At 41.8% G+C, this 27976-nt stretch overlaps 1 protein-coding gene across 7 annotated transcripts in view; it reads right to left on the minus strand.

The window, feature by feature from the left end:
* The window catches only part of PPFIA2 (PTPRF interacting protein alpha 2), a 642070-nt gene that overhangs the window by 12143 nt on the left and 601951 nt on the right, over positions 1 to 27976 (minus strand). For all 7 annotated transcript variants that reach the window (XM_065559858.1, XM_065559854.1, XM_008166061.4 and 4 more), the window contains 8 exons: positions 27021 to 27102; positions 22532 to 22732; positions 19077 to 19139; positions 17380 to 17409; positions 7384 to 7559; positions 6518 to 6615; positions 1802 to 1977; positions 1647 to 1715 (listed from right to left, as the gene is read on the minus strand). In XM_065559858.1, the coding sequence (XP_065415930.1) occupies positions 1647 to 1715; positions 1802 to 1977; positions 6518 to 6615; positions 7384 to 7559; positions 17380 to 17409; positions 19077 to 19139; positions 22532 to 22732; positions 27021 to 27102 (895 nt within the window). The remainder of the gene's footprint in view (positions 1 to 1646; positions 1716 to 1801; positions 1978 to 6517; positions 6616 to 7383; positions 7560 to 17379; positions 17410 to 19076; positions 19140 to 22531; positions 22733 to 27020; positions 27103 to 27976) is intronic.

The raw sequence follows: 27976 nt of genomic DNA on the forward strand, positions 1-27976 counted from the left end.
CATCCAGTGAGGAACGTCGTCTCCACACGCTCAATGTGCGGCGGGCTCTGGCTTTCTACCTCGAGTGGACTAAGCCATTCAGAAAGTCCTCACAACTATTTGTTACCTCGGCTGAGCGTGTGAGGGGCCAGCCGATCTCCACTGAGTGGCTTTCCAATTGGATCACTTCGTGCATCCGTTCCTGCTATGAGCAGGCCTTGTCAGCTGCCTTAGTCACCCACATCCCCATCCAGGACATTTGTAGGGCCGCCACATGGTCTTTGGTTCACACATTCACCTTGCATTATGCGATCATCCCCCAGACCAGGGATGACACCAGGTTTGGCAGGGCTGTCCTCCGTCCTGGGAACTTGTGAACTCCTACCCACCTCCAACAGATATAGCTTGGAATCACCTATTGTGGAATACACAATCACTCGAAGAAGAAAAGACAGTTACCTTTCCGTAACTGCTGTTCTTCGAGATGTGTTGCTCATATCTATTCCACATCCTGCCCTTCTTTCCCTCTGTCAGAGTTGTCTGGCAAGAAGGAACTGAGGGTGGGGGGAGCCGCGCCAGGCAGGCGCCACTCCAGGGGTCGCGGGGGCACTGCCCCCTACGGGTACTGCTAGGGAAAAACTTCTGGCACCAGTGCACGTGGCGAGCATGCACACCTATTGTGACTTGAGCAACATATCTCGAAGAACACCAGTTATGGAACGGTAACTGTGTTTTTCCCTGCATGGCCCACTCACGGGGCCAGATCAGACCCTCCTCCAGGAACCTCCGCTGGCTGCAGGAAGCTCCGTGGCTGCTGGCTGGGATCCCAGCTCTGACAGCAATGCTGCCACCAACAGTAGCGCAGAAGTGAGGGTGGCACTATGTGATCACCCCCAGCACCTTTTGGGTCAGGACCCGCACGGTTACAACACCATGAAATTTCAGATTTAAATAGCTACAGTTTTTAAAAACTTATGACTGTGAAACTGACCAAAATGGACCATGAATTTGGTAGGGCCCCATAATTCCTGACCCACCCAGTCCACTCAGTTCTTTGCCTCCTACATGGGGGGGCTCCAGCTCCCTTAGCCCTTCTAATTGTGTCATCTTAGCTTTTCTCTGCTAGTACAAGAAAGAAAGCTGAAGTAAACATTTAGACCTTAATCCCTCTGGTTCTAACATCTCCATCTTTAAAATAACCTCCCTATCTTACAGACCATGGTGGAGATAAATTCATTGGTGTGTGTGTGAGGTACACGCCTACTATGGTGACAAGTGCCATAGGAAAGCCTATAATGAACTTAATAATTGCCTATTTAATGCAGGATTTGGAGGGTGTGCAGTATAAGTATGGGACAATGCCCTCACTGTAGATGAAAAGAAATATAGAACTGCTGCCTCATTCTCTGAGCATTGTGCAGCCTGAGGCAGGAGTCCTGTGGGAAAAAATAGTCATATAATTAACACTCATAATGCATATACACAAGGGGCAGCAGTAAGGTTGCACAGGCAACCTTAATTCTGGCATTTCCTAATTTTTGACTATTTGACGTTGTAGCCTTAATAAAATTCTTTTAGTGTGTGTGTGTGTGTGTGTGTGTGTCAGTGTCCTCCTGAACTTAGTGTGTGGCTTTCAATTTTTTAAAGACATAAATTAAATTACTTACTTCATCAAGTCGTCTCTCAGTTCCTAGTGCTAAAAGATTGTTGTATTCTCTCTCAAGGATTTGCCGTGCCTATATATAACACATTAAATAATTAAAATAATTGAAAATTAGCAAAAATAAAATCCAGACAAAGTAAAAGTCAGGAAAGGACTTGCCTGGGTGTTTTGTGTTGGAATCTGTAATAATAAAGCTAAACTGCTGTAATCAAAGTTTTCATCCAGGGCTATAAGTGATCCGTGTACACCACTTTCTAAGACATTATTTGCATATTCTCGTAGTCCAATAGCCTGTATCCAGCGTATGACTCGATCATTGCTCCAGACCAATACATCTACGAACACACACAATATAGTTTACTGTTAATTGAACTTTCATAAGCATACAGATTCAGGTATCTATATGGTAGTTAACCTACTACACCACTTTCCATACAAGAAATGCTAATACATGATTAAAATAAGCTCAGTGGTTTCATCGTTGATACAGAGTCCGGAAAGTTGATTACCTGTGTCTCCATTCCCACTTGCTATTTAAACATACCAAATGACAACCCTCAGCAAACACAGTAGTGTCAGCAAAGGGCTTTACAATTTTCAGAAAAGATTTTACAGGTTCCTGGGAGGAAAAAAAACCCAGTCCCCTGAAGTTCAACCTCAAGGGAAGGTGGGGTGGGATTAGTTAAACATCAACTGAAGTGACATTTTCAGAGCGTGACATGTACATAAAATAGCTAGAGGTCAAAATCTATAGTTTTCTTATGTGCCAGAGGCTAAAAAAAATCCCTTGTGTTGACATTTTTAGTAACTAGCTCTTCTCACTTCTGAAAGCTGTTCCATTAAGAGCTGTGCTAATTAGAAAGCTATGAACAAGTAAAAGAGAGATGAGGTCTTATTTGAGGACTGAGTAAAAAAAAATCTCCCCATTAGAAAAAGAGATATTTGTACCACATTCTTAATATTTATTATTTTACTTACATGTGTGATATTTTGCATCTCTAATCAAAAACAAATCAAAGATTGCTTTTTAATGATCTCCTTAACATCTTAAGTCTCAGGTGTAAATAATCATGAGCCACTGAAGTCATCAAACAGCAATAAAGTTAATTTAAATGGAAAACAAAAAGACCAGAATCCTTCCCTGGCTCCTGCCTCTGTTTGTTGCACCACCAGCACAAGGAGGCTGGAAAACTGTTAGTTTGGAATCCTTCTGTGAGGAGGACTCCTCAGCTGGTATAGGGCAGTATAATTGTTCTTCTTTGAGTGTTTGCACATGTCCATTCCAATGTAGGGGTGCGTGCCCCAAGCACAATTTCTGGAATTTTTTCCCCAGTGGGATCTGTTGGGTTGGCTCCAGCGCCCTCTAGTGCTGCACGCTCATAGCACTGGTACAAACTGCCAACCCCGCTTCCCTTCAATTCTTTCTTACCGCCTGTGAAGGTTGCTGGAACTCCTCATTGCTCAGGCAGTTTTCTCCTAGTGGCTTTTCTACTTCTTTAGTTATTGTAATTTTGTAGTTAATAGGTAGTTTTTTAACAGATACGCTGAGATGCTTGGTGTTGAGTCCGATGTAGCTCTGAGACAGGTCTTAAGGCTGCCTCCATGAGGAAGACCTTTTTGGTGCAGCGTTTGAAGTCCCAGCAGATTTGGCAATGGTCTTTCCTATGAGATTCCCCCAATCACTTGAGACAACTCGAGTGTGGGTCACTCAAAGGCATAGACTTACCACAGGAAGTGCAGGGCTTGAAGCCCAGTGACCAAGGCATGCCCTGGCACTGGGAGGTGGATGATCTCGCTAACTGAGCACAGAGGCATCCAAAATTGTTGATGTCTCTAGTATCTGACGCATCAGCCCTCAGCTGGGGAATCCACCTAGGGTCCCTCAGGCATCTGGTTCCAAGAAGAGCTTTCCCTCCAGAGCTCAGGGCAGTCCACCTATCCTGCCAGGCATTTCTACCTGATATTACAAACAAGACTGTTTTGTTTCTCATAGACAATATGACGTGCATATTCTATATGAACAGACAGGGCAGTGAGTGTTTTACCCCCGAGTCAGGAAGCAATCTGACTATGGGAGCTCTCCATTGATCATTCCATCAGCCTAGAAGTGTACTACCTTCCAGGAACGCAGAACCAGCTGGCAGATTACCTCAGCAGGTCTTTCTCCTCTCACCACGAATGGTCCCTCCAAGGGATATCTTCCAATGGTGGGGGACTCCCCTTATAGACCTGTTTGCTACCCTCAACAACAGGAAATGCCATCAGTTCTGCTCCCTGTGAAGCTTCAGGCTGGGGTCTCCCATAGATGCGTTTCTGTTGTATACATTTCCTCCTGCATGACTGATTCACAAGGTTCTGATCAAGATCAAGCAGGACTGAGTGTGGGTCATTCTCATAGCCCTGGCGTGGCCCAGGCAACATTGGTTCACAAACCTCTTAGGCCTTTCGGTGGAGTCCCACTATGGCTTTCGGTATACCCAGACGCCTGAGACCATGGTCGGCTGCTCCACCCAAACCTCAGTTCTTTTAATCTGACAGCCTGGAAGCTCCGTGGCTGAATCCTGAGGAGCAACTTGCTTGGAGCAGGTGCATAGAGTCCTACTGAGCGGTAGAAAGTCCTCCACCAGGGCCACCTACCTTGCAAAATGGAAGTGGTTCTCCATCTGGTCCTTCCAATGGGGAATTCCACCTACGCAGTCCTCCCTGCAGCTCATCTTGGAGTACCTTCTTCTGCTGAAACAACAAAGTCTGGCCCTCTCTTCAATTCAGGTTCATCTAGCCGCCATCTCAGCTTTCCATCCAAAGGTTGACAACCAATCTGTTTTTTTGCACAACATGGTGATCAGTTTTCTCAAACGTCTGGAGAGGGTGTATTCCCAGGTCAGAGAACCCATTCCTTCCTGGGATCTGAATCTTGTCTTGTCAAAGGTTACGGGTCCACTGTTTGAGCCGCTAGCAATGTGCTTGTTGTTATACCTCTTCTGGAAAGTGGCCTTCTTAGTGGCTATCACTTCAGCCAGAAGAGTTTCAGAGATCCAGGCCCTCACATTGGAGCCGCCATATACGGTCTTCTTCAAGGATAAAGTCCTGTGCCCACACTCATCGTTCCTCCCAAAGGTGGTCTCACAATTCCACTGCAGTCAAGCAATCTTCCTGCCAGTATTCTACCCTAAACCACATGCAAACAGAGAGGAACAGTGCCTACACTGGATGTAAGACAGGCCCTGGCTTTCTATATACAAAGGACCATATCATTCTGCAGATCTACATAGCTGTTCATAGTGATAGCGGAGAGAATGAAGGACCTACCCATCTCCGCTCAGAGAATTTCATCCTGGTTTACTTCATGCATCCGAGCATGCTATGAACTCATGGGCATCTCACCCCCCAGCTAATCTGACTGCTCATTGTACATCATCTCAGGCCTCATCTGCCGCCTTCCTAGCGCTATTCAGGATATCTGCAGAGCAGCAACCTGGTCATTGGTGCACATGTTCTTAACACACTGTGCCATCACCCAACAGGCTAGAGATGATGCCAACTTTGGCCACACAGTCTTGCAGCCAGCCTGTCCTTGTATTCCAAACCCATGTCCTGTACAACTACTTGTTAGTCACCTACATTGGAATGGACAGGTGCAAGCACTCAAAGAAGAAAAAACAGTTACTAACCTTTCTGTAACTGTTGTCCTTCAAGGTGTGTTGCATATGTCCATTCCAAAACCCACCCTCCATCCCCTCTTATTGGAGGCAGTTAGTAAGAAGAAACGGAAGGAGAACAGGGTGGGCTGGTGCTATGAACACATGGCACCAGAGGGCATTGGAGCTGACACGATGGATACCACTAGGGGAAAAAATTCTGGTAACTGTGCTTGAGGCACAGCAGGGAATTTGACCTTAAGTCCTCAGCATCTATGTAAGTCTTTTGCATTGGAGTATGACACCATCTCTGCTGATGCAAGCACAGACTTGGATGTTACAGTTAATTCTGTCCCACTAGTTCTTGTATTGTCAATTCTTCCAAAGAAAGTTGCACTTGAAAAGAGTTAACTGAAAATGTTCTGGTTTCCTTTAATACTAGGCAATGCTTTTTAAAGGAATCAAAGGATTCACTTCTAATAACAGGAAAAAAAGCCTCACTCTTAAGTGCAAGACCTGTATCTTGAGCTTGCATGCTCTCTAGGAAGCCTTATGTAGGAAAATACTGTTTAACAACTATTACGTCATACAATAAACCTTGTTCTTTGGGAACTAACATTATGGGTCAAGGCCTGACACAAAGTGAAATGGCAAGTAGTAAATTTGAAAGAGGTGCCTTTTCCGATCTTAAAGACCTGACTTGATGGGAATCCATCCATGTAATTTTATTTAAATATGAGCTGCTTTAAAATGAGGAAACAAAAGCAATGATTTTCTAAAGCCTGATGTTAGGCTCCTAAATTCATGCTTAGGTATTGGCCAGATTTTCAAACGTGCTGAACCCAACAGCTCCCATTGAACAGCACTGGGAACATTCTCAGGCAGTTGGACTTAAGAGTTTTAGGGCCAGTTTCTACTGGCTGACTGGTGCAAAAGGACTGTAGTGGGATCTGGCCCACAGTCCCTGCCCCAAAGAGCTTACGATCCAATTTGGCCAAACACATATACACCAACATATACTTGCAACAACCATTCAGGAATGTGTCCCGGTTTAGCAAAGTACTTAAGCATGTGCTTAACTGTAAGCAAATGCTTAAGTGCTTTGCTGAATAGGCATGGATTCAAATTTGTGCTTAAAGTTAAGCTCATGCTTAAATCATTTGTTGAATTGAAGACTATAGTTTGAAGTGTCACAAAGAAAAAAAAAATCACAATACCCATTCCCTAAAACTGTTACCTTTTATTTCATGCTGACTCACTTCTCTTCTTCTTTCCAGTTCTTTTCTGTCATAATTCAGCCTCTTTAAGCACATGATCCCATATTGCAAACTCGTTCTGTTATTTGAGAGAGAAACATTTACAGAGTAACATAAGACATTTAAAAGAAAATAACGTTGTGGATGTGAATGTATTTGAAGTATTTACTACATTTTATATACAGTAGTTCAGTGTGCTCATGTATCAAATCATAGGGGCAAAGAGCCAAAAAATGTAACAGACTAAAAAATGAAATGGGCACAAACAAAAACGAATGGGGTTTAACTAAGTTATCTAGCAGAATTACATTTTACATTAAGAATGTATCCAAAACAGGCCAACAAACTATGTGAACTTAAGTGCTCTGTTGAATCAGGATGTAGGCAGGAAGAGGTGTTTATTGTCAAATCAGACAGTAAAGAATGCATCCTTGCAGGAATGGCTGCCTTCTTTGGTAGATGAACCTACTGCACACTTGTTTTTTCCACTGTAAACTGAAGTAGTTTAAACATTTTCTTTATCATCATGTTTCTTGTCTACCGTCTTCTGGTGCTGTGCCTTTTAATATATTTTTTTACAATTCATGTAGTGTTACAGTTACATTTATGTATTAAGGCTACTCTCTGCATCATGGAATTGCATTCCATAACTAATCACACTTACAGTTGCTTTGTCAAAAGGAACCTCTTTCATTTTCACATAGTTTATTGGTGCTGATTGTTTATATTTTCATGTGGTTGTCTAAAGTTGGAACAACCTTAACACTAAAGCTTTGTTAGCTTAAGCTGCACTGACCATAATATTACATCCACGTGCTCGTTTTGAGCGGCCTTTGTACAAACATACCGATGAAAGCTATCCACCATTTTTAAATGCACGCGGAGATCTTTCTTCGTCAGATGATCTAACATCCTTGCGTCTACCAGGCACTCCATAAAGTAACTTCGGTACTGAGGTAAACCCAGACTGGGGAGCCATTCATTACCAATCCATTCATGGTTCATATCACCATAAGCAAGGGTCTATAGAAAAATAGGAGACTTCACATTTTTACCTATTTGGGTCAATGCCACAGAATGAAGGCAGTGTATCCATCTGCTGTGCCATTTCAAATAGCAGTTCACTGTCTAGGAAATTCACACTGCTTTCTGTAGTAATTCTGACAATACTACCATTTGGGCCTCAAATATGTAACTAAACACGATTAGCTCTCTGTATACATAAAATATTTTTGTTAAATACAAATATGATCTCTCAATATCATGTCTACCACCTTTTCAAAATGGAAATTCTAGTTGTAATAAGAAATAATTCATTAGAAAATTCACATCATAGCAAAATCAAGAAAATCAGACATATAGATTGAGGGAATTTTTTTACAAGCACTAAGAGAGTTAGAAGGACAATCCTATTGAATTTCAAAGGGATTTGTTATCCTAATGCACCTATGTGCTTTTAAAAATCCTTCCCTGCATTAACACAAGTGATATAATAAACCTTTAGGGTGAAATTCAGGCAACATTAAAGTGAATGGAAGTTTTGTCGTTGCTTCAATGGGGCCAAGCTTTAGTCCACAGCTTTCTACATCTTATTTCACCAAGCAATTAGCATTGTACATTTGTTGTCCCTCTGAAACAGTGGTTATTTTTAATTGGTTCTTGGCCAAGCCTGCATACCTGCCTCTGCTTCCAGCACCAGTAACAGTAAGTAGCCAAATGCACACCACTAACAATATGTTTAAAAGGGTGACCAACACAAATGAAATGCACCTTGTGGGACTATCAATATGTGCTAAAGAGAAAAAAATCTTTGGAGAATTCAAAAAAACACTACAATTCAGGAATACTTTCTGTGTAGTGAGATTCTAATAGAAAACAAAAGTATGTGTGTAATGGGGTGCCTGCCCCACACTGGGCTCTAAGGGTTTCATAGAGCCCTTGGGAGGCTGTGCAGGAGGCAGCCAATCAGGGCCAATCAGGCCTATATAAAAAGGAAGCTTCAAGACAGAGGAAGGCAGTTCTTTGCTGGGAGCTCAGGGAGGAAGGACTGTGTCCCTGGAGGGCTGAGAGATCTGCCAGCACCCTGGACAGAGCAGTGCTGCTAGTAGGGACCGGGGAAGCGAGACACAGCTCCTGGCTGGCTGCTGGGTTTGCAAGCCGAGGCCCTGAGGCAAGGAGGATGCTTGGGCCACAAGGAAATGGCCTGACAATTTGCTGCAGTAGCCCAAGTGACTGAACAGCGGACTTCATGTTCCCTGGAAGTGGGGAGCACAGTGTGTGGCACGGACAGAGGGCTGTGTTGCTGAAGAGGGCACCGTGGTCCTTGGAGAGATGTGGGTCCTAGAGCAGAAGTGATGGCAGCAAGGCACCACAAGAGGAGGGCGCACTGGCAAACTGATCTAATCCCCAGGACAGCCAGCAGGAGGTGCCACAGTGGTGAGTGAACCCCATTACAGAGTGTGATGTAAATGCACATTGAACTATTTTTGTATGGTTTATTTGAAGTATATAATCCATATTTTAGAAAGAGAGAGATTCTGCCTTCACTAGTGCTCTGTGCAATCCCATTGAAGACAACCTAAAAAATGCAGGACATTTTTATTTATTTATTTTTTTAGAATCTCTCACTTCTCATAATAAAACACATTTTTGTGACCATTGCTTGTTATGGCAATAGTTTCCTGTCTTATACTTAGATGGTAACAAACTCTTTGGGTCCGAAACTGTCTTTTAGTTATGTGTACATCGTGAAGAACAAAAGAGGGCTCTGATCCCTGACTGGGGTGACTAGTCACTACTCCAATATAAACAAATAATAAATCAATCATCTGGAGTTGTGAAGAGCAGAAATGGGCCTACAGAAGCCTACTACAAGAAACTAGAATTTGGAAAAAATAATTCCTGCACTTTTTCTTGATTAGTAATATTATTCTTATAGCTAACAGAAGGCTATTGATAAAACTGAATTAGAGGAATTAGGTGTTAAAAGTTCTGTTCTTTCAGATACTGAAATGATATTTTGGCTCATTTTGATTAGAAGTAGAAGTGATGCCTACATATGTATTAAAGGATGAAATTGCATGTCTTTTACAGCCAAATAAAGATTAGTCTGCAAAAGGCATGCAGGTATATTGTTTCTTTTTTTGTGTTCCAGTTGTTTTGTAAAGTGTGTTGGTTTTCAGAACTGGAAACTATACACAGCAAGGAAATAATAAAAAAAAATGTCTGTCTGGTACTGCTTATCAAATATCTGTAATGGATAATCACAATAAACTTAATAGTAATGAATATACAACTTAGAAGTTTAACACTCATGTACATTAAAATTATGTGGCACAAAATTGGATTCTGACAAATATAACTGTAGAAATGATTTACTTCATTGCTTACATTATCTACGTGCTTGGCAGCTAGTTGTGAACTACATGTTCTAATGGCAATTTTTGCATAACAGTGCAACTGTTTAGTTTAAAACGCCAGGCTTTTTTCTCCTTGAGATAAACCACAAGCCATCAAGATGATTTAACTTTTGATGTTAATGTCAGATTGGTATAACATCAACGGTCGTATGATGTTACAGTTTTGCTCAGTGGCCAATGTCGTTGTAAACTTTGAAATCCAATTTTAGCTTCACTCAAGTGAAGAATATTCAAACACCAATATTTGTTTCTAAAAAGAGTCTACTGTGCCTAAAGTATATACATAAAAACAAACACTGATGTTCAAGAGGAACACTGTGTTTCTAGCTATTACACAGTATATATATATATTACCTTTCTACATATATAGTCTTCCCTTAGCTGCTGACACCTACAGTAGTACTTTGCTGTCACCCTCTTTTTAGTTGGATATTTTTTTCACTGAAATCCACACATTTACATGAACCAAATGCAAACATTTCATTTGCCTCTAGCTGCTTTATTTACACCACTTCTTTGGAAAAAGTTAATTGAATTTCCTGTAAATGTAAAGAGGTTGCTCTTTCAAGTGTAAAATATAATGAAGGGAGTATCCATGCTGAGCTTGCTCAGGGAAGCTGCACATTCACCTCTGGTGTAGCGGTCTGATGCAAAGCCCTCTGCTCCATTCTATGGGGGGAGCGGGCAAGCAGGGGGAGTAGTCATGCTGTGGGTTTCTTTGCACCTTTTGCATGACATGGGGGAAAAGGCTCTGTGCTGCCCCCAAATGGCTAGTATGAAAAGGAGTGGACAGGAGGTGGTGGCATGGGATCAAAATGTATGTGTACTCTATGAACCTTGGGATGGGGGAGAATTAGCCTCTGTCAGTTACCATCAAAGAAAAAAAAACCTGTATTTAATTAATTAGTAAGAGGGACTTATTGACTATCACATTTAGTTTAATACTTGAACTCGGGACAGTGAGACCCTAATTAGAATTCAAAAACATCTTAAAACAAGGAAGGTAGTCCTTTTGGTGTAGGGAGAGAACGCTAACCTAACCTTGGGTTAAGAAGACAGAGGGGGACTTGAACAGTTACACACGTGGAAAAAGACTTCCTAACCAAGTTGTATATGTGACATTATGCCCCATATTCTTCATAGAAATATTGTTATGATATGAATGTGGCAAAACTAAGATATATTTTATGCAAGATGGGTCATGTGAGATATCAGTGGAAAGGTTATGATTTACTGAATGTGATTATCCAATTTGTATGCATGTATCATTTCTGTATCTGAAGTTAGGTATGTTGACTATGTAGCAATTACAACTGTGTGTGTACTTGGGGGAATGCCCATCAGACAGTAGGCAATGAGCCTTGATGGGCCATTAAGAAGGACAAAAGAACTTTCAAGATACTAATCTCCCGCCTTCCTGAGAAGCTTCCTGGAATGCTGCTTTGACACTAAAAGGTCATGTGACCATGTCACATGGTACAGGGTCCCATCTTGAGCTGGTATTTTTCCACTGGAAGGGGGTGGGCTAGGAAACAAAAGATTCCCGCCATATGTAAATCCTATTTAAGGCAGGGGAGTGAGTTAATCTAGGCTCTTCTCCACTGCCTCCCCACCCAAGAAGGAAGTCTGCTGAAAACACCTGAAGCAACAAGGAACTAAGCTGGGGAGGGACACAGGGGACTGAGTCCAGGTGAGACAGATCAGCCTGTAAGAGGAATTCCTGGAGATCTAAGCTGCAAGCAGTGCAGTTTACCTTAAAAAAAAAACCTGCCACCTGCTTGAAACAACATTTAGGGTGAGAAATTACAATTTGTAGCCAATTTCTTTAATGTATCCAGCCTAGTTTGCGTTTTTTTATTTGCTCAGTAATCTGCTTTGTTCTGTTTGCTATCTCTTCTAATCACTTAAAATTTACCTTTTGTGGTCAATAAATTTGTTTTTGTTTTCTAAAACCCAGTTTGTGGAACTTATAACTTGGGGCGGGGGGGGGGCTGTGCATATCTTCCTCCACTTTGAGGGAGGGGCGAATTTATGAGCTTGCACTATATCGATCTCTATACAGTGCAAGACAATACAATTTTTGGTTTGCATCCCAAAGGAGGTGTGCACTTGGGTGCTGGGTAATCACTGAGATGATTCTTCCCACACAGAGCTGATCTCAGTGTCTCTGTCACCATTTGCAGCTGGGTGTGTCCCTACTTGTGTGTGCTGGAGAAGGCTTAAGGTCCTGGCACAGCCGAACAGGGTGAGGGAGCCCAGGCTGGTGGAATGGGCAGGCTCAGTGGGACCCCGGCACATCAAGTGGTGCCCTGGAAGGGGTATCCAACCCGTCACAGTATACAGATAAAATTATGGGCACATCAAGGGCTTGTCATCACTAGAATTTTTTTTACCTTGCATCAATTGCTTGTAAACCACAAAATTTGTAGCCTGGTATATGTATTTAGGAAGTGTCCAGAGTATCCTTTATCAAGGTGTCAACTACCTGGAGTTAATTAGAATAATAGAATCATAGAATATCAGGGTTGGAAGGGACCTCAGGAGGTCATCTAGTCCAATCCCCCTGCTCAAAGCAGGACCAATTCCCAACTAAATCATCCCAGCCAGGGCTTTGTACAATTAATGGATAAACAATAGAGCAGATAATTTCAAAGCACTGGATATGAACAATTCTCATTGTCAAGATGCTGATCATGGTTTGAATTTGGGAGGGGATATGTGGCAGTCCAATATACACACAGCTTCCCGGAGCTGCCACCTTGTTATTTTGAGTCTCAGCTTCTTTTAAGAAGTCTCTAGCTATTTTTTCAGTTTTTTCAAAATGTAACCCAAGTGTAACTGATGTATGAAAACAACAAAGAGTCTGGTGGCACCTTAAAGACTAACAGATAAGGTGCCACCAGACTCCTTGTTGTTTTTGGAGATACAGACTAACACGGCTACCCCCGATACTTGATGTATGAAAGTTCGCCTGAGTCTGCAACCAGCCTGTAACAATAGCTCTGAACTGTGGTATTAATTTCAATGAGCGTGATTATTCAGAGGCAAAATGATGATAATTAAAATGTTGCTATTGTGAACTATCTCACTGCTGATTCTGTGTAAGAAAGACGGACTAGTATATTATGAAGATCTGTGGCAAATCTAGTGAGTAGAGCTTGGTTTGTGAGTATAGTTTGGAAAGTTACCACTAATTTTTTCAGTTTGCCCCCTAAAGTTAATAGGTATAATAGCTAAAATGATGATGCAGAGGTTGACACCTATTCATGAGCGTGAACTGGGTATATATGAAGGGATGTGTCATATGCTGAGGGAAAGAGGGATGCCAAAAAGGAGCGAGAGACCTGACAGCAGCTGGACAGACACAGAAGTCCAAGAATATAAATATTTGATTCTCTGATCTATCTGAAACCATAAACTTGTGCCCTAAATAGGCAAGGCTGCTTGTAGATTAAAATTTATGATTTATATAATTTTACCTTGGATTTTCTCTCCATTTTCTAATAAAACTTCTAATAAAATCCTGTTATTTCGTGTGAGTGTGATGAATTTCAGATAAGCATACTGCAGCCAGTCTTAAGAATTAGCTAAAAGTGGGTCCAGTTTTAGTCAATCTCTTCGTACATGATTTGGATAATGGTATAGAGAGTACATTTAAAAAGCTTGTGGGCAATACCAAGCTAGAAGGGATTGAAAGCGCTTTGGAGGACAGGATTAGAATTCAAAATGATTTGGACAAACCAAAGAAATGATTTGAAGTAAATAGAATGAAATTAAATAAGGACAAATGCAAAGTACCCCACTTAGGAAGGAATATTCAATTGCACAAATAGAAAATGGGAAATGACTGCCTAGGAAGAAGTACTGCAGAAAAGGATCTTGGGTTATAGTGGATCACAAACGGAATATGTCAACAATATAACACTGTTGAAAAAAATGAACATCCTTCAGGGATGTATTAGCAGGAGTGTTGTAAGTACAGTGGTGCAAGCAGGGCCGGCTCCAGGCACCAGCATTCCAAGCAGGTGCTTGGGGCGGCAATCTGCAAGGGGCGGCAATCCATGTGTTTTTGCCACCATAGCAGGGCGCCGAATTGCCGCCGCGGATGGCGGGGGCAGTCCGTGTGCCGTTAGGGCGGCACGCGCGTTTCCGCGGCTGCGGCAATTTGGCGGCAGCTTCTATGGTCAGCTGTCTGCAGCGGCAATTCGGTGGCTTCTGACTTCCGGCTGAAGACAGAAACTGCCGCCGAATTGCCACCGCCGCGGAAACGCACATGCCGCCCTAATGGCACACGGACTGCCCCTGCCATCCACGGCGGCAATTCGGCGCACTGCTTGGGGCGGCAAAAACAGTAGTTGCCCTGGGTGCAAGTAAGCAGGTACGATCAGGTACACCGTACCATTAAGATATTTATTGCCAGTACGTTGTACCAGAAAGAACCATTTTCAGAACTGCAAGTTTCCCAGGAACCGCAGCTGTATCACACCCAGCCCCACCCACAGCCCTTCCACACAGCTGCGTCTCCTGTCTAGGGTCTGTACAGCCCCGCCAGAGGTCAGGGCTGGGGGCAGTACAGCTGCACTGGAGGTGCTGCCAGCATGGGGCCGCCAGTGGTCCTTTTGCCCCTGCGGTTCCCGGGAGCCCTGCAGTTCAGAAATCTGTATCTGGCACAACGGGATGATAGAGCCCACCCCAGTAACGTGGGACGGGGAGAGCATGGGGGGCTAGGGGCAGGGAGGAGTCACATGGGCAGTTACATGCCTCCCCATTAGCTGTTGCTCCCCTTTGTGTCCCTCCCATGAGTTGCCTAGACGTACGGAGAAGAATTAAAATCTACTTGCACCACTGTGTAAGTAAGACACGAGAAGTAATTCTTCCACTCTACTCAGTACGGATAAAGCCTCAACTGGAGTATTGTGTCCAGTTCTGGACATCACACTTTGGGAAAGATGTGGACAAATTGGAGAAAACCCAGAGGGGAGCAACAAAAAAATATTAAAGGTCTAGAAAACATGACCTATGAGGAAAGACTGTGTTTGTTTAGTCTGGAGAAGAGAAGACTGAGAGGGGACATGATAACAGTCTTCAAGGGAGGAGGGATAGTTCAGTGGTTTGAGCATTGGCCTCCTAACCCAGGGATGTGAGTTCAATCCTTAAGGGGGCAATTTGGGGCAAAAATCTGTCTGGGGATTGGTCCTGCTTTGAGCAGGGGGTTGGACTAGATGATCTCCTGAGGTCCCTTCCAACCCTGATATTCTATGATTCTAAGTATGTACTTATTATAAAAAGAGGAGGGTGATAAATCGTTCTCCTTATCCACTGAGCACAGGACAAGAAGTAATGGGCTTAAACTGCAACAAGGGAGATTTAGTTCAGACATTAGGAAAAATTTCCTAACTATATGGGTAGTTATGCACTGGAACAAGTCACCTAGGGAGGTTGTAGAATCACTGTCCTTGGAGATTTTTAAAAACAGGGCAGACAAACACCTGTCAGGGATGACCTAGATAATACTTAGTCCTTCCTCAGCATAGGAGACTGGACTAGATGACCTATTGAGGTCCCTTCCAAGCCTACAATACGGTGATCTATGATTTAAATGGACTTGGTAGTATATGGTGTGGTTTTCAAATAAAATAATAATAATTAATAAAAAAATCTTTGAAACTGTGTAATATACTGAAAAGCTTCTACATTAATGGTTCAGCTCCAAGAACTAGCACAATTTCCTTGATAGCTGTGTCATCTCAGCATGCGGCACTTTGGGTTATCAAAGTGAAGCCAGTCTGCTCTGACTGTTGATCCTAAACACAATTTGCAAAGGGTGTTCTTTCTAGTAGTTCCTGGGCATTTAGCCTTTAGTGCAATTAATAGGGCCTTTCAGCTTCCATATGTGAAGTACATGATGGTTATAGACTTTACGTGCAGAGCATCTAGGCCCAAATTTTTAGATATTTAGGCACCTAACTCCCATTGATTTCAATGGGAGTTAGGTGCCTAAATACCTTTAAAAATCTGATCCCGTATTCTATAAATGACACACGCAAAGAACCTCCAAAAATGTATACAAAAATTGTGCAGGCACTTGGTTGTACCTTCAGTTACCCCTGCAGCACATACATATAAATGAGGATCCAAGTTTTCTATGAACCCACTACAGGATGGTGTCAGGATGCCTCCAGCTGACCTATCATCCTTTCTTCCACATAGTTTACTGATTGTTTCGTCATGAAGGGGGAGCATGCCATGTCTGTGACTTGGATGGCCTTCCACAGACACTGGTAGCCAGAACAAGAGAGGTCTTTTCTGTGCTGGCAGGGTTTGAAAGACATTGCCAGTAGGAACAGGAACCGTACCTGTACCCTTCACAATAGCCTGACATTAATAGCCCATCTGGATAAGCAGCACATAAACTCAGTGTGTTGTGACCTAATTGCCCCAAACTTGGGCATGCATTTAGGAAAAGCTATTCTAAGGACAGCGTGGGAAGGACATGAGGCATGCAGGGCCTTACTACTGACTACATGTACACAGGCCCACCGACAGCAATTCCGGGCCCCAGGGCAGACCACGCAGTGGGCCTGATCTGCTGCCGACTGCACTGCTGGTGCTCAGCAAGCTGCTGAGCATGCTCTTCCGCATGGCCAGGGCTTCTACAGGCCGGGTCAGCTGCCTTTGCCGCTGCCGGTACCACCCCACACGCACCTAGGAGCCCTGTGGCTTGCCCAGGTGATTTAACAGGGCCCAGGGCTCCCGGCCACCGGTACTGCAGCAGCGGCCAGGGGCCCCTGGGCCCTTTTAAATCACCCGGGCTGCTGGGCAATTGCCCCCTTTGGCCTCCCCTGTCGGCGTGCCTGCATGTACATCCCCCATCCCTCGTGAGCAAACATGTTTCTAACCAATACCGGTATGGTTGGGAGCTGCATCTTGCTGGTGTCGAGGTCATGTAGCAGACATACTCATTCTTTATGAGCATTAGGGACTGCAGAGTAACAAGGCATTTGCAGCCATTGCCATTAATCTGCTTACTAGTGTGTTGTGTTTTACTTCCTCATCATCCCAAGCAAAAGCAAATCATACTAGTGCAAATAATGGATATGTGTGCAAAGTATATATGCACAAAATGAAGGATTGTGTTGAGTCTCCTTAAAATATCTGGTTACAAAAGATCATAGCAATTTATATAAAGGAAAATATTTGCTGCAAATATGCTGTCTATGTTTTATGTAACAAACCTGTCTAGAAAAGATTTTCTTTGAATTAAAAATGTAAAAAATAGTCATTATACTTAAACTAGTAGGAGTAAATCACAGCATTAGATTCATACAATGGCTGATAAAATGTTACAAGGTTTTCTATTACTATGTTAATTAAATTATTATTAGTCTTCCATCCCAAAAAGTGTAAAGTCAAAAGATTCATACCTGGGCCCAGCTGCCTTCCTCAGACTCTTTCTGTATTATCAGCAAGGAGCCATTAGAAAAGCAGGTAAAAATACAAAAAACACAAGTCAAGAAGCAAAAGGTGATTATAATGCAAATGTTAACAATTCTAGTACAAAGAAAAATGCTGATAATGCATTTGACCTAGTGTCAATGGCAAACTGCTTAGCTAAACTACAAAACTGACACCATTATAATTAAGGTTGAGTAAATAACTTCTTAGTACTGACAAATCAAGAAAATATTAAAGATATAAAAAAACCTTCATAGTTTTGTGAAATTTTACAAGTTCATCTCAAACTCCCTTACAAAAGCAGCTACTAAAGTCAAAATTTTGCCATTTTGCCTCAAAATATTGCAAATTAGGGGTAACCCACTGTTTTGTTCAGCAAAGTCTCAAAACATTCATAATGTAAAGCTGCGTTTACAGGCAGAATGGTTGAAATTTTGCCCTGATTCAGATCTGTGAAGACTTGTAAAGCTCTCGTGTTTGACTTGCACATACTCAACGGGCAAAGTAACAGTTCCATTCAATTCTGTTAACAGTAACATTTTGTACAACACACTGCAATAAAGCCACTCACTTTCTTGTACCAAAAGTATGTTATCTTTTCCTGGTCAATTTTCCAGGGCTAGCTCTGTTTGTTGGTGCTAAAGGTGTTGTTATTGTGTTAGTGTTTTCTTTACCAATAATGATAAAGCTGAGAGGCAGCTTGGTTGTAAAAAATAATTGGTAAGGAAATCACTCCGTGAAATTTATAGTGAATATGTAAAACATTATAGCAAATGAAAATGTGAAACAAATCCATCTTTGCTGCATTAAAATGTAGATTTAGCACCTCCCCTGCCATTTATGGGCTGGGCTAACCATAAATTATTCTGAACTGAAGATAAGGTTTCATACATCTTTCGTTTTAAGCTTAGTTAATTGCTTACAAACATGGTCTCATGCTGGCATAGAACAACCTTACCTTTGAAAACAAAAATATAATTCTAACTCTGAGGTTTTGGGGAATGAAAAAAATCTGAGCCATTGACTGGGGGATACATATTGCCATACATTTTAAGTCTCTACCAAAATCAGTAAGATATTTGCCAAAAAATCAATGGCACAATAGTCACCCTAAGTCCCAGAAATGTGAACAACTTGGTCTGGTTTTCAAAGAGAGAATTCTAGCTAAAGCATTTTTGTCCTGATTACATACTGTTTAGGCTTCCTCTAGATTGACATCTCTCAGCGTCATCATTATTACAAACTTCTATTTAAAGTGATACTAGCAAGGAGGCTTAGGGGCAAGGGCAGTACTGAAACTGCTATAGACTCATTTTTAACACTAGATTTAAGATTTAAGACTAGATTTCAAATTGACAGTGTTCCCTTATATTAAACACTCTTCCTTCATATTCAACAGAGCGTGACATTCAAATTAATGTTTCAGAAAACGGAACTACAGCTGTACAGTGAAACTTCAGTACTGTGTGCAAGTTAATATAGTTTCTGTGACTGTAATACATTTGGTATTTTATATTTTAGGGAAGTGTTATGTTTTTTCTAACTTTATATTTGAGAAACAGTCTACAGGTGATCTGACAATTGTAAACAACTACATACACTTCAGTTGTGTTCTTGGCATTAAAATAAATATCATTGTTGTTTAAATAAAATTGGAAAGACTAACCGTTTTGGCTGGAGCTGCAAGATTTTCCATTTCTTCATGGGTCACCCAAACATTGCCTGAGGGCTGTTAACAAGGCCCACAGGGAAGCAGGTAGAATCCACATTAGGTAAGCAGTGTTAAAGAAGAAAGGCAGCACCACTGTAAGTTAACAGCGTATAGCATCACAATCAGCACAACCATGTTCTTGCCTCAATCAAACTGCAACTAGAGAGAACTTTAGACAACTTGCTTTACATCTTTCACTAAGATCTTAACAGATGATTGTTTATTAACCAGAAGTGGTGGATGAAATGTCTTATTCCTAATGTGGTGGAAATTCTCTGAATACCATTAAAAAGGAAAGAATAACAGTTAAAGCAAGTCTATCACACAAAGAGCCGACGTAAGCTTTTATGTGGTAACTGAATCCTGAGGAGAGTTCTAATGTGGTGATCAATTTCCAGCCTAAAAATTCTGCACACATACTGCAGTTGCATTGTGATGTAACATAAGATCCCTTTCCCTACAGTTCTGTATGTCAAACATTCTTGAAGAATTTCTGTTAAAAATGTTCGCTTTTCCCCCTCATTCCATTGTTTTTAATAAGGGTTAGAGTCTGACTTGCCCCCGTGAGACCAGGCAGGGAAGTAAGGGGGTTTAAGAGCTGGCTGAGCACACAAGGTCATAGGCTGCAGTAAATTAACTTCCTTCTGGAGAAAGAGAGAGGTCAGAGGACTTCTGACTCACGGTACAGCTGTGTGCCATCCATCCCTCAGGGCTAAGTGCAAAAAGCCCAATCTACCCTAATATTTCTAGCCTGAATACGTGACATCTCATCAGGTAAACATCAATGCTTTTCTTGAGCTGTGTAACTATATATTTTAAAGGTGCCTCAGTAATGGGAGTAGAGAAACCGAGATGTTCAGGGTAAAATTTGACTTTCAATGAAACTCAGACTTCTCAGTGCCTGAGCCACTTTTGAAAATGGTACTTAGGTGTGTTTGTTTGAAAATTTACCCTAAGTCATCATGGTTTTTGCTATTGTCTTCAATGAGAGCAAGATTCATCCTTGAATGAGGAAAGCCATCAGATTTTGAGTACATATGCCAGATTCTTAGGGCCAGGTTACTGATAGCGGTACCTTGGATAGTACCACTTCAAGGAGCAGCACTCTGAGTAGTAGAAATAAGGTCCTCCTCAAAGTAAGAGTAACAGAATTTGGCCCTTAGCAGTTACTGGAATAGCTGACATATTTTGATTGCATACATAAAGCTCTAAAAGATGTTTAAATATCATAGGGATCAAAAACCACCAGTATGGGCACTCTATAGAAAAACTGATTGTGCAGATCAAGTGGTGCAAATTATATATGACATCATACTGACAGCAGAAAATTGAGCAGTGCTGTAAAAAGTCTTATAGCCACCTGATCATGCAGTGACTTACAACTACTGTTTGTTCAAGATACATTTCACTATGACAGATAAAATTCACTTGCTCAGATCTGTGTCTGCAATTGTTTCCTTATATTATGTTACTCAGCAATAGATTTAAAATTTATGTGCAACACAGTTCATTATCATTGAGCATTTAAAATATGGAAATTAAGAAGTTAAGAATATGGAAGTTAAGAGAAGGTAGAGAAATATTCAAATATCCTCACTGTTCAAACAATCTCTTCAATGGAAGAACAAGTGTAATATATTACACTGCACATTTAAAAATCCCCTTAATTCTGTCTCCATATTTCAGCCCAGCTTCCACGTATAGACCTGAAAACAATTTACATAAAACTAAGTGTACTTGTATTTGCATCTGACTAAAATTAACATGTAGCAGAGGCTACAAAATAGCTTAATCTCTAGAAAGTTCAAAACTCACTTTGCAGACTCAAGAGATTTGTATACAGGGGTTTGAATAAGCATCCAGACTTTTGGATGCTGATCCAAACCAAGGCTCAGTGCCAGGGGCGGCTCTATGTATTTTTCCGCCCCAAGCACGGCAGTCAGGTGGCTTTCGGCGGCGTGCCTGCGGGAGGTCTGCTGGTAATGCGGATTCGGCGGCATGCCTGTGGGAGGTCAGCCGGTGCCGCACCTTCAGCGTACCCGCCGCCGAATTGCCGCTGAAGCCGCGGGACCAGTGGACCTCTCGCAGGCACGCTGCCGAAGGCAGCCTGACTGCCGCCCTCACGGCGACCAGCAGGCCGCCCCAGGCATGCACTTGCTGCACTGGTGCCTGGAGCCACCCCTGCTCAGTGCCCAGACCCCCTTCCCAGGCAGCATGTTGCCCCGGACCCCCTTCATTTTCAATCAGCTTCCCTGTTTCTGACAGGAAAATACTATACAGCATAGGAAGATAAATTCTTATACTTATACTATCCTTAAATCTGAGTGTTGTCTTAGGTTTTTTCATTTCTTTCTTTTCTCTCCTTTTTTCTCACTTTGATTCATTTGCTTCATCTCTTTTTCCTGCTGCCTACTGTTCTCCTCTCTTGACTTTCTTTCTACCCTTTTTTCCTTCAGGGTCTCTACCTCTCAGCCTTTTCCCTTCACCTCTTCTGCACAATTCCCATCAGTCCAAGCTCCTTTTCTCTTTCTCTGACCTCCAATATCTCTTTCTAGGCCCGCTTTCTCACCTTACTTCCAGTCATCTATTTCTTAGCGTTCACCATCTGTCTCATGATTCTCTCCCTTCCTAACTCCCATTCTTTATTTCTTTCCCCACCAGCATGGCCCCTTTGTTCTCCGTCTCCCCACCTCCATGCACGCTCTTACCATAACACACACAGGATTCTCACCCTCTCAAATTCTCGTCCATTTCTCACCTTTGTTCTCTTTCAAACAGGCTTCTTCCCATCACTTTCATTCTCTCTCCTATATGCACTCTTCTCCTGCCTGCTCTCTCTCCTCCCATCACCCACACCATTATACATAGAAAATAAAACACTTTCTATCTCTCTTCCTTCTTCTCACTGCATAGCCACATACTCTTGGTGCCTCTCCTAGGAAGGAAAGATAAGCAGGAGGATACAGCAGATCCAGGCTGGGGGATAACTGAAAAAGGTAGAAGGAAGGAGAGGCAAGAATATTCTATGGGAGGAAAGAGCCAGGGCAGGAAAAGTATCTGGTTCATTTGGGGAGAGGATGTGACTTGGAGAAAGGGGAAAATATAATACCTGCAAAAGTACAAGTAAGTTTCCAAACATTAGGTATCTATGCATAGTATGCGTGAGCATTTTGAGGTTTGCCCTTCTCTCATATTGATCACTGAGGTAATTTCAAGGTTAATCAGAAGCACAATGTTAAAAATGTATTTTTTACAGGAAAGTATCAATGATCAACAAGCAAGGAAAGGCACTTCCACTCTCTTCAGGACAATTCAGAGTGATTTTGATTTGGTTTGTACGACACAACTTTTGCTATGGATTTTGACATAGTGTCAAGTGTGAGAAAGAAAGTTAGCTGAACGTGACTCACTGTTCTAGAAGTGGGAGGAGCTGATGGACTCGTAAGTGATACCATCTCCTGGATTGCTAGTCGGAGCTTTAAGCGATGGAGAGGGTTGCTGATTCCAATTTCTCTCTGAATCTCAGTATCAGACAAAGCAGACATTATGGCTCCACTCTTCACATTTGCACGGCAAGCAGCAACATACCATGCAGGCATTCCCAACCACAGCTGTTGAGAAAAAAGTCACCAGTTTAAGACACTAGAACTCAATTTCTGAGATTTCATACATGATTTAGTTATTAAGACACCTGCCACATGAATTACTATGGTAATACTCAAGCACTCAAATCACCAGTTTGTGAAAGGCCCTTTTGCGCATGCAGATTCAGGCATTGCACAGGCAAAAGTGTGATCAAAAAGTGATTTTGATGTTGTGAAATGGCTTCGGAATTCTGGACCTGAGCACGACTGGAGATTTCACATTAGCTCTCTCGTGTTCCATAACCATACCAGGAATGTCGAATACAGGCATGTTTCTTAGGGTATGTTTATATTCCAGCTTGAGGAGACATACCTGCACTAGCTCAATGACAGCTAGTGTGTGGAACATTGAGTATACCCACAACAGCATGAGCCACTGATAGGGTAGTTGCCCTGAGTACTTACCTAGCTTCTTGGATGGGTTGTGCTCAGGGTGGGTAGTCCCTTGCGCCGTGGCTGCTACACCCTATTTTGAGTGTGCTAGATCAATGAGTGCTAGCACAGGTATCTTTCCTTGAACTGGAACATAAGAACGGCCGTACCGGGTCAGACCAAAGGTCCATCTAGCCCAGTATCCTGTCTACCGACAGTGGCCAATGCCAGGTGCCCCAGAGGGAGAGAACCTAACAGGCAATGATCAAGTGATCTCTCTCCTGCCATCCATCTCCACCCTCTGACAAACAGAGGCTAGGGACACCATTCCTTACTCATCCTGGCTAATAGCCATTAATGGACTTAACCACCATGAATTTATCCAGTTCTCTTTTAAACGCTGTTATAGTCCTAGCCTTCACAACCTCCTCAGAATTTAAACCTCCAGCTCAAAGTGTAGACATATGCAAAGTGTTTTCAGAGCCACTCAAAATCCCTGCCTGCAAAAGTCCTACTATTCTTTTCCTGACCTCTTATGAGCAGAGACTGACCAAAAGTCTGAACTGTGCTCAACTGTTTTGCCTTCTTCTAGGCATGCAAAAACACACTGTCTGTTGTGTCATCTTATTGTGATTGCAAGAACACCCAGGTCTTCTTATCCACTGGAAAAAATTCCATATTAAAGAAATACATATGTGAACCCTCTAAAACACGGTCCTCCTAAAAAACCAAATACCCTCCCCCAAAATCCAGGGAGCTCCTAGTCACAGTATGAAATATATTCAATTATAATGAAATGTGCAGAAGGAGGACCAAAAGACATAACTCGACAACATTTTCAGACATGACTAGTGATTTTGGGTGCCCAACTTGAGAAATTTGTACTTTTCAAATATAAGGTGTAAAAATGAATGTATTAGCTACTGGTAGTGTAGAAACATTCTTTTCTGTTCTGTTTCCTATACCACACCCATCAGCATGGAACTGAGTGCCTGCTGAGCACCCATAATACTGTACCACTTAAGGATTACATTTTCAAGATTGTTCAATAATTTTGGGTGTCCAGTTCAAAATACTAGGTCTGGATTTTCATAGATTAATAGATTCCAAGGCCAGAAGTGTCCACTGTGAACTAGTCTGATCTCCTGCCTAACACAGGCCATAGAACTTCCCTAAAATAATTCCTGTTTGACTTAGAAGAATTCCTGTTTGAGTTAGAACAATTCCTGTTTGAACTAGAAACATTTTCATAGGTGCTAAGCATCTGCAGCTCTATCTGCAGTAAATGGGAGCGTCACATGCGCCACACCTCTGAAAAATCATGTTCTGTGTGTCTCAAGTTGAACATTCAAAATTAACATATAATTTTGAAAATGTAACTCTAAATCCTCTCCAGTGTCTTTGGATATTAGAAGCTGTTTTACCAAGAGAGAAAATGTAGGCATGGAAAATTTTTTAAACATGGCATCGGTTAATCCATATGCACCTGGACAGCCATCAGGGACAGGTAGAAGTGTGTCTGATTTAACAATCTCCTACATTGAAATGAAATACTCAACATTAGACCTAAACCATCAGGTTGGAAATGTGTACCATGAAGAGAGCTGTGTGATAAATTTCATATGATGGGGCGACGGGGCGGGGAACCCCAGGATCTACAAAGAGCTAAAAATGCTCAGTATAGAGAAAACTTATTTTTCCACAGATCTGCATCTTGGGTACAACACCTTATCCTTTTGGAATTTCCTCCAACTCCCCAAGGCTGATGGAGTGCCCTTTTGCATCCTTTTGGGCAGTGTTGTGCCTGGTACCAAGCTGTAGTGCACTAAAACTGCCTGATGCTTCAAGGGATGATCCGTGAGGCAGCTATCTGTAAGGATTACTTGACATGTTTCATTAGAATAGGGGCTATGAAAAGGCAAAATGGCAAGATTCCTCCTCTCCCTCCAGTATTTGCTTCAGATGTAGACCTAATATGATATTCTGTCAAGCATTACAACATTCACTAATGCAGGACTTCTCAAAATGACTGAAAATATCACCGAATTGTTCTCAAATCTTATGAAAATTCCCATTTTTACCATATTAAAAATCAACAAGTAAAGACTGGAAATTTTGCATGAAAGTAGACAGACATAGACTTTACTCTTGGATGTCACTGAGTTTCATACTGTCCTTTTCCATAGTAGGAGTGAAATTTTCTGATGGTTTGTCACTGGTACCACTGTAACTTGCTCATCATCATAGTCTGTCAGGGAACCAGTTACTTAGCACTAAACCTTGTTGAGGATAAATAAAAATTCTCAGCTATATGGAGGCCTAAACCACACTTCAAGAATACTAACCCTTCTGGCTGCAGTTCAGTGATTTAAAAAAACCATATCACTCATTGTTTTTGAAAATGAAGACATTCTGAAGAGCCAGACTGGGACAGGTGCACAAAGGGTCAGGAGGAGGGCAAATAGCCCACACCTCAGATGGCCTACATAATGGGACGCTACCATCACAGTTCCAGTGCCCAGGGGGAGTTTAGTCAGATCCTCCATATGCCCCATGAGGCGTAGAGTGCTACAAAGAGGATGGGGAGAGTCTGGGAGGAAATGGATCTCTGTCTCTCCACCATACACTGCTCTACAAAAGAGCACTGTAGGGAGCAGGCTATGCTGAAATATGGTATATCAAGAAGCTTAGGGAGAGATTGGGTCTCTTTTTTGATGCACAGTCCCCTGTTTGAAGTGCCCCACACCACACATACAGGACTGAGATTTAAAGCACTATCTAAACCCAGTTAAATTGCCATGTAAAGTTTAATAGGGACATGTACGCAGATTGAGTCCAGGGCCCAGATATAGAATTGTCAGCACAACTGATCTTAGCCAAAGGACTATGAAAAAATTATGCATAGCTTCATAATGCATCTTCTCTCATATTTTCTATACATGTATTCTTTAAATAAATTAGATTTTTCTCCTTTTCAGACTCTCTCCAAGCCAAACACTCCATTTAGTTTGCACTTAAACAGCTCCTTAGAACAGATGACAGCAATTTGGAAAGGAGAGTGGCCTAAGTTTGAGTTCTTTACTTCTGTAGAACTTGATTCAAAGTTAAAGGGTAAGAAGGAGTGTGCAGGTCTTAATCAGCTCTATAGCAGACACTTATCTACATCAGAAACAACCACTTAGTGTGACACAAATAGTGTCTCGGAAAAGTGTATACCCATTGTTCCAAGCAAGGAGGATGCAGATCAAGATTGAGACACTTTATCAGCATTAGTTTAGGAAGCTCACAGCTCTTAAGATTTATCCAAGCTATACATACATATATTACACACCAAATAACTACGTTTAAAGGATACTAAGATGACAGTCAAGCAATGAAAATTTAGCAAATGCCAGTATTAAGTTTGCCTTAATTTGCCCGCCTTGTACTTACGTGTTATGAAAAGTCTTTAAATTATATGACTACATACTATTTGTGAGGGTAAGATCCTCTACACATATTTGCCACTCGGGGAAATAAGAGAGACAGACACACTCTGACAGTGGGTTTCCTAGACATTTACTGACAGAGGAATATTGAGACTCAGGAACCCAGTGTTCAATTGCAGTTTTTCTAGGGTAGCATTCTTCAGAGGTAATAAACCTTTTTTTTTGCCCCCATTCCATCCAACCTGCCTCTATCTCCCTCTCGGCAGTTTCTGTCTCAGCCCCTCATCCTTTATCCACCTGCAGCTGGCAGTGATACTACAGCTAATAGAAAGTAAGAAAAAGAAACATTCAAACTTTCTTTCCAAATACTGTCTCTCAGAGTTTGGGAGGGTAACATAAATACAGAAGTTCTGTGAATAAGATCCATGTTTCCAAGTTCTCCTCTTAACACTTACCTCCAGCCACGCAACCACTGTAGGCCCGTCCCACTGTGCAAAAGGCAATCCCTTTCTCCGAGCTTCTTCCAGAAGTTCATGCCTAAAAGTGTATCATAAAGTGTTAAGTGGGTGGCAGTACCTGGGACAGCAGAGATACACTTATACTTCCAAGGCTAAATGCAACAGTAATGCAGCACAATAACTCTCCTCATTTACACCAATAACCTTGTTAAAGTATTTAAGCCTAAGTAAAAGCAGTTCCTTGCCTTTTTTGAACATATTCTTTTCTCTATCCCAAACTTTTTTCTCTTTCTGTTCTAGGACTCGTTTTTTCTTGGACTAGGACTCCTTTGATAATGCCTAACATGTAAAGGAAATACTTTTGTATTTTAAGTTTCAACATTTCTGGATTGCATATAGAAATATACCATAGAGAAGACATCTATTATACAATTTTGTTACACGTTTTGACACACTTCATTGGATAAGCATTGTGATAATTTATCAACGATATGTGAATTATTATAACAGTGGCCAGCTCCAGATCCAAATTCTGCACCTGCCATCTCCCCTGGACTTCAAAGACTGTGGAACCCGTCACTCCACAGTAAGAATTTGGCTTTTGCAGCTTTTAAAACAAAGAGTATAACATCACATTTAATATAGCGGTATTGAATATCATACAGATTATATACATTTTAAATCTATTAAAAAATCAGGAAAATGCTAGCTTTCCATTTCACCCATATTAAATAATTTGATCACGCACACACAAAAAAATCCTTTTGCACAGGGGAAAGGATCAACAGGATATTGCAGGGGGCACAGAATTCATCACGTAGCCCCTCTAAAACGTGTTTTTTATAACCAAAGTATTTCTGTCTGCCTCCCACTGAGAGGAGCAGAGAAGGCAGGTTCTCAGCAGTAATGGAAACAAATTAGATAAGGACTATGCTAATGTAACATTAAAATTT

The sequence above is a fragment of the Chrysemys picta genome, chromosome 1, assembly GCF_011386835.1.
Source record: "Chrysemys picta bellii isolate R12L10 chromosome 1, ASM1138683v2, whole genome shotgun sequence".
NCBI classification, from domain to species: Eukaryota; Metazoa; Chordata; order Testudines; family Emydidae; genus Chrysemys; species Chrysemys picta.